This window comes from Sarcophilus harrisii, chromosome 1, assembly GCF_902635505.1.
Source record: "Sarcophilus harrisii chromosome 1, mSarHar1.11, whole genome shotgun sequence".
Taxonomy (NCBI): Eukaryota; Metazoa; Chordata; class Mammalia; order Dasyuromorphia; family Dasyuridae; genus Sarcophilus; species Sarcophilus harrisii.
In genome coordinates this window covers 571,975,980-571,987,817 of record NC_045426.1, presented here as the reverse complement: position 1 = coordinate 571,987,817, position 11,838 = coordinate 571,975,980, and the positions used below count along the sequence as shown (strand labels likewise).

The following is an 11,838-nucleotide window of genomic DNA, read 5'->3' as shown; positions in this document are numbered from 1 at the left end:
CGGGAAACATTGCTTCACATACCTTTCCCTCAGTTTCCCCACACCCTCAAAATTTTAAACCAGGAGAAATCCACTTAATGATTCTTCATACTCTTCCTTAACTATGTCTTTGATATAACTTTTTTTTTCTGCCTTGACATAAGTGAAGTGCAGATAAATTAAAGGTTTTCTCAAAAAGAAAATTTTTAATTTTGTTTAAACTAGTATATGAGATTGTCATGATATATCCTGTTATATCATCTTTGTAGAACTTAAAATTTTAATTTAGTAATTTGCTTTTCACTAGAATATATTATACCTTTAGATATATTTCTTTGATTGAATCACATGTCAGAGGCACTAGTAAACTTAATGTTGCAAAAATCCAATTCAGTATAGCCAATTTTAATTATTAATTATTATGTATTAATAAATGACCAAGGTTCTGGGCAAGGTGTTAGAATACAGAAACAGGAAGGAAAACAGTCCCTGTCTTGAAAAAGAGTACATTTTACTGAGGAAAACTTTATTTAAGCAGATAAGCTGGAAGAATAGACCACTAACAATTGGGGGCTTCCTGTAGGAAGTTGTCTTTGAGTGGATCTTTGAAGGATCCTCAATTTAGTATGTTTGAATACTTAAAAAACTAGCCTTTGTGGTCTCTTAATTAAAAAAAAACTTCTAATTCTAAAAAAAAGAATTAGCATTGATCTTTTGGTCATCTCCCATGTCTGGAAGGCACTCCTCCTTTACTCTGCTTTATAAAATCCTTTTTTTTCCTTTAAGGTGCAACCCCAGCATCGTCTTCCATATGAAACCTTTCCCATTTCCCCCAATTACTAGTTCTCTCTGTCTTTAACTACCTTGTATTTTATTTTCGTTATATTTAAACTACACACACACACACACGCATATATATTTACATTTATAAATGTTATATTTATCAAATAGAATATAAGCTCTTTCAGAGTATGAATTGTTTCATTCTTTGTATTTGTATCCCTAGTACATAAAACAGTGTGTGATACATAGTAAGTACTTTACAAAAGATTTTCTAAAAATGTATTTATATTTCAAACATGACATGAGTACTTCATATATCCACTCCTATCGTGGCTTATTATTAGGTGACCTGGGGCAGTGCTGTAATCTTGAATAACTTCAAAATTTTGTTCTACTTTGGTATTTTTTTTTTCTTATTCCAGTTTCCATCATGGATTTACATGTAGTTTGGAGTCCTAAATATTGGGGATAGAAGAAGTAGCTGGTAAAAGCGTCGATTATGTTTTCACACAGTCCTAGGCACAAGTGTTTTTACCTGGCATCTTGAAAACTTATGCTTAAAAGAGGAGGTGGTTTCTTGAGCTCAGCCAGCTCAAGACTTTGTCTGCAGTGGGATTCAGGTGCTTGGTCTCAGGTGGAACAGCCTGGCCCATCTTTTTCTTCTCTCTGAAATGCTTTTGCAGGCCAACCTCCCTCTTCTCCAACGGGAGCTCCTGCACTGCGCAAGATTGGCCAAACAGAACCCTGCCCAGTACCTCGCTCAACACGAACAGCTGCTCCTGGATGCCAACACCACCTCACCTGTTGATTCCTCAGAGCTGCTTCTCGATGTGAACGAAAACGGGAAGAGGCGAACTCCAGACAGGTGAGAGGAGCTGAGAGAGAACCGTAGAAGGGGATGGTCTTAGAAATATGGTCAGTTATAGCATCACACATACAGAGCTAGAAGAGTTCTGAGAGAGCCAGACTCCTGATACCTAGGTCTGGAAAAGCTCTTTATTATTAAAATTAAAAACTAAGAAATTTAAATAAAAAGAAGTTAAAATATAATGAATTCACTGTTTGTATTTCCTAACATCTTAAGGGATAGAATAATCTTAATCTAGTGGGGAAAATACTGGATACAGAGTTAGGAGAAAGCTGAGTTCAAATCCCAGTTAGGATGCTTATGAATTCTGGGGACTTGGCGAGAGAGCCTCCACCTGCCCTTTATTTTCTTCTTATGTCAAATTAAGAGACTATCTGTTAGACTTTCCTAATGCAATTATTTTGGTGAACAGATGAGTAAAACCATGTAAAGTATAAAAAAGTGCTTTTACAAATTCAGTTACTGTGGCTAAATATTGTGGCCTTTTTCTGCAGCATTCTATCCTATCTACTTAAGATGTTGATTCTTTTTCTTACTTGTCTTTACTGAATAGAAACAGTGTCATTATTCCTGAGACGTTTTTTAAGTTTTTAAGCTTTACTCCAAAAATCACTGTGTCTGATCAGAAACATAAATATGTATTGTTCTTCTATGCATCTGCCAAAATGAACTATTTACCTTTTTCTGTATGTGTCTTTTTTTTTTTTTTTTACCACTTTAACACCTTAAATTAGCTCCTTTTCTTCAGTTATATCTGTTGAGATTAAAAGTCATTTGTTTGAGGTTAACTTATTTCTTTACTTATTTTTAAATAGTTTTCTTTTTGTATCCCTTGCATTTAATCTAATAGATGACACATAATAAGTACTTGAAAAATGCTTTTTTAAAATTGATGAATTATCAGAACACTTTTAACATATTCTAAACCTGACATTTTAAGCCATTTTTAAGTTCCTGTCACCCATAGTTTCTTATTTCTGCAAATATTTTCTTGCTCAAATTTGAGTGTACATTGAACTTGGTACCATTTACCACTTTGATCACAACCATCCTCTACTCAAAAACATTTAGTGGCTTCCTATTATTTATGTAGGAAAATATCCATTTTAAGACTGTATTAAGACTCCAACATCCAATTCAGACCTAGCTTTTGAGTCTTATTATTATTATTATTATTATTATTATTATTATTATTATTGTCATCATCATCATAACTTTTTATTGACAGAGCCCATGCCTGGGTAATTTTTTGCAACATTATCCCTTGCACCACTTCTGTTCCGATTTTTTTCCCCTCTCTCCCTCCACCCCCTCCCCTAGGTGGCAAGCAATCCTATACAAGTTAAATATGTCACAGTGTATCCTAGATACAATATATGTGTGCAGAACCGAACAGTTCTCTTGTTGAACAGGAAGAATTAGATTCAGAAGGTAAAAATAACCTGGGAAGAAAGACAAAAATGCTAGCAGTTTACATTCATTTCCCAGTGTTCTTTCTTTGGGTGTAGCTGCTTCTGTCCATCCTTGATCAATTGAAACTGAGTTAGATCTCTTTGTTGAAGAAATCCACTTCCATCAAAATACATCCTCATGCAGTGATCGTTCTTGAGGTATATAATGATCTCCTGGTTCTGCTCATTTCACTTAGCATCAGTTCATGTAAGTCTTGCCAATTCTCTCTGTATTCATCCTGCTGGTCATTTCTTACAGAACAATAATATTCCATAACATTCATACCACAATTTACTCAACCATTCTCCAATTGATGAGCATCCATTCATTTTCCAGCTTCTAGCCACTACAAAGAGGGCTGCCACAAATATTTTGGCACATACAGGTCCCTTTCCCTTCTTTAGTATCTCTTTGGGGTATAAGCCCAGTAGAAACACTGCTGGATCAAAGAGTATGCACAGTTTGATAACTTTTTGAGCGTAGTTCCAAATTGCTTGAGCCATCTTTCTTAAACTATTTTTTGTCTTTCACTCAAACTAGATTCAAGTCTATTTTGTTCTGCTTATTTTCCTGTCTGATCCCGTATCGTTATGCATGTGCTTTGAGTACATTTCCCCCTGTTTAAAATGTACAGACTCATTATCTTCACTTATTGAAAACCCTCTTTTTCTTTAAGACACTACTTAGATACTTTCTTCTTCAAGGCAATGTTTTTCTCCCACCTGCCATATGTATGAGTCATTCCTCTAAGTCGTCCTTCTGTTTTACCTGGACTTTTCCTTTGTATTCTTCACAGCTCTTTGTATGGTAATTGTTTACATCTTGTACAGTAATAGTGTAGTACCTGGAGAGAGCTAGAAAATCCTGGGTCAGATTTTGTATCTGAGACTAGCTATGCACTGCTTGGTGGGAGCATTGTATTAGATGGCCTCTAAAGTCTCTTCAAATATAAATTTTTCATTCCTTACTATATTTTATTCCATTGCCTAGTTTTGGATTCTATGCCTTGCTTAATGCTATTATATTAGAGTAGTTATGTTTTTTGACATCCATGTCCTACTGTTGATTGGATTCTTAAGCCCCAGATCTTTTTCAAATAAAGTCCTTTTCAGGTATATCACCCCTGTTTTGTATTTGTAAAAACCATTTTGGGAATAAGTTGGGTTTAAAGTCTTGTATATATCTCAATTAGATTTCATCTTACTAAGATTTGACTTACAATACATTCAGAATCTTCTCGTATACATAGAGTTTTCCTATGTGTTACCATTTCATTTAGTTTTTTGGCTTCTGCTTACTTTAATAAATATGCCATAGGTGGTACTATTCAAGTGATTGATAGAAATGTTGCAGAACCTAGAGCCAAGCACTAATTCTTGTGGCTCTTTTCTAGGGACTTTTCTGCAAATTGACATCAAATCATTAACAACTACTCTTTTGCTAATGGTCATTCAATCAGGAGCTTTCTAACACTTTTAGCTCACATCCTTTCTATTGGGATGGATATTCTACTGTTCTATTGGAAAAAGGGATAACATGTTTGACATTTGAGAAAGGTGCAAATCATGAGATGATGGTTTATTAGGCAACTAAAGTAAGTATAAGTATTTTCTTAGCAGAATTCATTTCAGAGCAGACAATCTAAAATTTGCATCATAATTTGGAATTCTCTCCCTGTACTACAATTATTATAAATAACATGAACTTTTGATATATAATTTGGATTTAGGCTTTTTATTCCCTTTTTCTTTTTTCTTTTTTGCAAGACAATTGAAGTTAGGTGACTTTCTCAGAGTCACCCACCCACTAAGTGTTAAGTGTCTGAGGCTGGATTCTAATTCAGGTCCTCTTGACTTCAGGACCAGTACTCTATCCACTGTGCCATCTAGGTACCCTGTAGACTTTCTTTGTAATGGACTTTATGTTAAGAATTACATGTAAAAGTTAGTCAACATACTATATAGTACTGTTTAAAACATGTCTTCAATTTTACTCAGCTATTTAGCCCTCCTAAAACTGGATTTTGACAAAAAATGATAGCTAAGGATACCAGTATTTATGCACACAAAATTCTCTTATAGTTGAAACGAAGTTAACATTGCTTTTTTAAATTAAATATGAGTGTTCACTGAAATTAAGATTTACATAGTGATATCTGGGTTCAACTTATATCAATCCAATGTAATTCTAAAATATATATTATGAAGACAAGATGCTAAATGAGGTTCTTTTCCCCATTCCTTCAAAGTTAGGAGGAGGGATGATGAGAACGTGTTGTGTAAATACATTTATATCTTATGGGAATTGAGTAGATCCAAGAAAATATGGTCCCTGACAGCATTTTTTTTTTGCATACATTTTCTGCATCTTGTTTGCATATGCATTTTCCCTTTGCTAGTAATTTATCTGTACATCCAAATCTACAGTATGAAATTTTATAGAATATAGAAAGATCTGACAGCAAAGCTTTTCTTTGCTTGTTTGTTTTATTTTGTTTTGAGGGTTTTTTTCCCCCTTTTACTGAATGTTTTGTTGGTGCATATGGTCTGACATGGATGAGCAGCCACGGTGAGATTTTGGAGTCTATTAAACTGGCTCATTAAAAAGATCAATCTGTTTCTGCAATAACACTGGGAACTGTCAGTCACTGACAGAGGGAAGAAACTGACACCTGAGGAGGAGAAAACACATTTGGGCAATTTGTTCCTGACATGTCATGGACAAAAGTGCTCCTTTATTTTTGTTTACAACTTTGGAGGCTTCAATCCTTAGACTCCTGATTTAATCTATTAGTCTTCAGCTTTTGGGAAGAAAGTTTTGGCAGATTGAATTTACTTCTGTTTTTCTACTCACCTTAAATAGCAGAGTAACTGCTTATGTTTTATTTAACAATTATTGTTATTTATGGAGAAATGAATCCTCTAGGGCCATTGATGAAAATGATTTTCTCAGTGTGAAAACATGAGATTTGATCTATTTTTATTTACTCTGGAGAGGGGGTCCTTGAGCAGCTGTGTTCAGTTTGTAGCACAGTTGTAGAATATTGTACCCCAACTGAAAAAAAAAGAATCTAGAATTTTCATTCCTATGAACATTTGTTGAGGGTTCACTGCGTTCTTAGGTGTTGTAGGGATACATAAACAAGAATGAAATAATCTCCCGCTTTTCTCAGGGAACATAAGTTTGTCTGACCCTTAGTCTAAAATAATGGGAAAAATAACTAAGATATAAATGTAATTTCCATGCTTTCTAAACAGATGAAAGGTAAATTCTTTGGATCCCTTTGCCATTCTACTTTTGGAATCTATTTTTGCCCTTAGAATCTGGAGAATATGAGCATATAACTTTTTTTTTTTAATGAAGTGAAAAGTTCACAAGAGGTAAAGGTGAGAGGTTAAGAACACTCTTTTAAATCTACTCACTGAAATGACTCATGAAATGCATCATTTCACTTCCATAAAGATTGGGAAGTTAAGTGGAAGAACCAAGTATACCATGTCAAGTTTCTATAAAGTCTTAGGGTACTGAAAAGTATTGAAGATTTCCTTCTGTCCTATCTCCCTTTCCCACCCTTACTTCTTCAGCATGAAGGGACCTATGGCAATAGGTGAAAACAAAGATTTTATAATTAATACTTTTATTTGTTTATTCATATCTTCTTTGTTGCATTTGCTGTTTAGGATATCATCCTAAATGCCCAATGACTTAGCAGAAAATTTTTATTTTATTATACTTCAAGTTATTTGAAATAAGCAATGATTCCTTCATTAAATATATTTTTCAATAAGTGCCCATTTTATGCATTTATGCATAAAATGCAACCTTTTATTTCCTCCATTAAACATCATTAGAAAAATACATGTTTTTAAATACAATCTTTCCCTTCTAATACCTGAATGCATTGATTTTCCTACATAGACTTCAATGTTGGGATAATTTCATTAATTCTCTGTAATAACTAAAGATGGTGGTTATTTATTTACCATTTCATGTTACATGGGAGACAACTGAGGCTCAGAAATGTTAAATTGTTTAGAAATAGATAGCTGTTGTTACAGCCAGATTTGATTCTTTTTATCTAGTTGAAATTTAGATATGCAAATAGTATAACTGAGTAGTAGAAGAAACATTGTGAACCAAGTTCAAATAAGAATTTTTAAAGATTTATCCATAATTTTTTGAGGGAAAGTTATACTAATTTCAATAGCTAGCATTTATATATCATTTTTATATGTTAATTATAGACACATACCCATATTAGCAGAATAACTATGCCCACAACTATGACTGATGCTACATTAAAGAACATTTAGAAACAGAAAACCAACTGGAGATTTCCAAATTTCTTGGATTAAGGAATAAATTTGAAAGTGAAGAGATGAAAATGACAAAGAATTTGTCTATTTTAGCAGCAAATGTTATTTGAATTATTGGGATTTGGTATTTGTAACAATACTTACTAATCTGCCATTGGAATTTTTTCCCTAATTTTGCAAATTAATGAATTCCCTATACTCCAAAAGAAATTAATTTAGCCAACCTAAATTTTGGGCAAGATTTATCGGAACTGTCATTATTTTTAAATGAACTTGCTCGAGTATGGATTGATTCATATAATTTCACACAGTGAATTTTTCACCTTGTAATTTCAAAAAAAAAAAAAGAATGAGCACATTGTAGAAATTTTTCATATACATCTCAGTTCACAATAAAGTGAAATACAATTGTATTTACATATTAGCAAATAAAGTATTTATTTTTCTATAACAAAAGCTTTTTATTTTTCAAAATGCATGCAATAATAGTTTTCAACATTTACCTCTGCAAAACCTTGTTTTCCAAATTTTTCTCCCTCCCTCCTCAACTTCCTCCTCTGCTGGACAGCAAGCAATCCATTACAGGCTAAACATGTGCTATTCTTCTAATCATTTTTCCACATTTATCATGATGAGCAAGAAAATTCAGATCAAAAGGAAAAAAAATGAGAAAGAAAAAAAAAAAGACAGGTAAACAAATAACAATGAAAAGGTGAAATACTATGCTGTGATCCACATTCAGTCTTCATAGTGTTCTCTCTGGATGCAGATGGCTCTTTCTATCACAAGTCTATTGGAATTGCCTTGAATCACGTCATTATTGAAAAGAGCCAAGTCCCATTAGTTGATCATCACTTAATCCTGTTGTTACTGTGTACAATGTTCTCTTGGTAAGTCTTTCCAGGCTTTTTTGAAATCATCTTGCTTATCATTTCTTTTAGAACAATAATATTCCAAAACATTCATATGCCATTACTTATTCAGCCATTCTCCAACTGATGGGCATCCATTCAGTTTCCAGTTTCTTGCCCCTACAAAAAAGAGCTGCTACAAACATTTTTGCACATGTGGGTCCTTTTCCCTTTTTTATGATCTCTTTGGGATACAGACCCAGTAGAAATACTTCTGGATCAAAGAGTATGCACAGTTTGTTAGCCCTTTGGGTATAGTTCCAAATTGCTCTCCAGAATGGTTGGATCAGTTCACAACTCCACCAACAGTGTATTAGTGTCCCAATTTTCCTACTTGTCCTCCAACATCTATCATTTTATCTTGTCATCTTAGCCAATCTGAATGATTGTGACATTGTACCTCAGAAATGTTTTAGTTTGCATTTCTCAAATAGTGATTTAGAGTGTGTTTTTTTTTAAATATGTCTAGAAATGGCTCTAATTTCTTTGTCTGAAAATTGTCCACATCCTTTGATATGAAGCTGGGGAATGGCTTGTATTCCTATAAATTTGAGTCCTATAATGACTCAATATTTTAAAAATGGGTCCTTTATCAGAAACATTGAATGAAAAAAAAATTTCCCAGTTTTTTGCCTCCCTTCTAATCTTGGCTGCATTGGTTTTGTTTATACAAAAATCTTTTACAAATTAAGTAATTTAAAGACATTCATCTAGAGTCAATTTAATTTAAAAACCTTCATATAGCCTCCATCTTTCAAAAAGACAGCATGATATACAATAAAAGAAAGGCTAGATCTGAAGGCAAAAGATTTGGATTCAAATCCCAGGTCTGTGAGTGCCTTTCTGCCAGTAACCAAATTACTTAAACTTTTTTTTAGTTCTTAACTTTTTTCATTTGCAAATGTGAAGTTTGCACACTGTGATCTTTTTCTTCACATTGCTACATGTTCAGTTCTTTAGCAGTGCTAGACTATGATGCTTTCTTTGTTCCCTGACTGCAACTTTGTTGACTCCATTCTTTTATGTAACCTAGCTCTTTTCAACACCTTGGGGGAAGTAATAAAGATTAGACCTGTGATGTCATTGACATAGGGAACTCAACTCTGTCAAGAGTTTCCTAAAGTAGAACTGCCAAACACTTTGCACAGATTAAAACACAGTAGAGAAATATTTAGCAAAATAAAAATACAACAAAATATAAATAATGGTTATATGTGGTTTTCAAAGTTAATGTGCATCTTTCAGGAATCCTTAGGGCACTGTTTAATGGACCACATTTCTGTTTGAGTTTTACTCTATTGGCCTAAAGCCCTGAGATATTAAATGAATTAAATGACCGGGGTCAATCACCCAGTCTGTGTCAGACATGAAGCTTAAACCCACATCCTTTTGGCTCAGAATATTCTGAGTGAAGAGGCAATGAATACCATATTCATTTTTGTGTTTTCTACTGGACAAATATTTGTTGAATTTAGGAATGAATAGTAGTTTTTGATGTGGTTACTACTGTGTATTGAGTATCTGAAGCTCAGTCTCTGTATACATAATCTGTTGAATAATTGTCCCATGTTATTTCTACCTCCACATTCATGTCTATAGTACAGTACAATTACAGTTATTATTGTACTGTACTATAGACATGAAATTTTGCAGAAAAGTTTTAGTCAGGATTTCACTTCCTAATAATTTTGAATAATCAAGAATTTTTGATGGTTTATGTTTTTCAATGCAGTATCTGGATGGCCTAGTGGAATAGAGTGCTGAGCTTGGAGTTAGGAACATTCATTTTCCTAAGATAAATTTAGCCTAAGCTAAGTGTGTAACACTGGGCAAGTTATTTAACTTTATTTGCCTCTGTTTTCTAATTTGTAAAATGAGCTGGAAAAGGCAATGGCAAACCACTTCAGCATTTCTGTCAAGAAAACCCCAACAATTTTTTTTTTAAATAACAGGATATAATTGATCTTAATATCTTTGATCTATTTTCACATAGTTGTTTACCATACATAGAGAGATTTTAGAATAGGAAAAAAGGGAAAGATTACAAGATGCAGTATAATGTAGTAATTACTATAAAAATTTGAGATATAATTTATATCTATATAAATAAAGGAACAGTGTGATAATGAGGAAATCCTTAGTGTCAGGATTTCAAACCTTTTTTTTTTTTTTTTTTGCCATGTATTAACTGTGATCCTGGTAAAAAATCACTTGATCTCTCTATGTCATAGGAAATTCTAAATCAGCAAGTTACAGAAAAAAAAATACCTATCTGTCTTAGAAGAATATTCCATGCATAGGAATTCTTCTTACTGATAAATAATTGCTTGGAAACTTCTTCCCTAACCACCTACATTCCCAACAGTGCATATATACATGCATACACACCTAGACATAAACAAGTATTTATTAATATTAAACATCCATTGTGCCAGGCAGTAATGAAGCATTTAAAAAAGAAGAAATAATATCTGATGTCAAGGAATTTATTTTGTTCTGCATGTATCTGTATATGTACCTACATATTCAGAAACATACATGTACTTTTTTGTAATGTTGCTACTTTTAAATTGCAGTTTAGTTGTATTGCCCTTTAATTTCATGATATTAGATTTCACTCATAGCCAATTACAATCTTCTTGAATATTAATTGCCATCCATTCTTTTAGCTAACAGAATTCTTGTCATTTGCAAATTTGATGTGTAATATTTTAGTCTTTCTTTAAGCTATTCAAAACAAAACAAAACAAAAAACACTTTTAATGGAACAGGATTCTGCATATATTCTTGCAGGATACCACCTCCCATCAGGTTGACATCTATCAGTCATTCAAAACTGTCATTCAGTCAACTCTAACCACATACCATTATGGATTAAAAACTGTACCATGCCGTTATTCTGCACACATTTCATACATGTAACTTGAAAGACTTAAAAGTTTTGCCTAGTTTCTGTTGTGCCTTTGGAGGAAAATGAACTTGAAAGAGGAAGAGCAACATTGATGGTGATCCTTCTCAGAGGCTTTCCAAAGCAGCAGCTCGTTATATAATCCTTTTGATACTTCTCATACTCTTATTTATCTAAGCCCTTTGATCCCATTCCAAAATGTTTCAAACGTCTACCAAGGACTTTTTTGCTATTAGGTTCCTAGCAAACAATCACATAAAAAGAGTTTAGTATATTTTGTACTAATGTGACAAACTCTTTAGAATTGCATCTGTCTTGAATGTTTTGTGGAGGGGGGATAGTTTCTTCATTTTGTCTAACTAGGCCATGCGATTTACTATCTAACCTGTAGAATCTTTTATTTTATGGGTGAATCCATTAGCTTGTTGTCTAGATTACCTAATCTTCTTGCCTTCTTATTCATGAAACAAAACAACACACTCCATTTCTGTACGCCAGGCATTTTGACTGGCAGTTCACAGTGGCCTCTGTTCCCTTCTTTCCCATCTCTAACTCTTGACTCACTTGGCTTCTTTCAAGTTTCAGATAAAATCTCATCTTTTACAAGAAGCCTTCCCTGAT

General features: G+C 33.3%; 1 protein-coding gene across 10 annotated transcripts in view; it reads left to right on the top strand.

The window, feature by feature from the left end:
• The window catches only part of RUNX1T1 (RUNX1 partner transcriptional co-repressor 1), a 172,122-nt gene that overhangs the window by 115,735 nt on the left and 44,549 nt on the right, over positions 1–11,838 (top strand). For all 10 annotated transcript variants that reach the window (XM_031946974.1, XM_031946975.1, XM_023496385.1 and 7 more), the window contains one exon: positions 1,446–1,627. In XM_031946974.1, the coding sequence (XP_031802834.1) occupies positions 1,446–1,627 (182 nt within the window). The remainder of the gene's footprint in view (positions 1–1,445; positions 1,628–11,838) is intronic.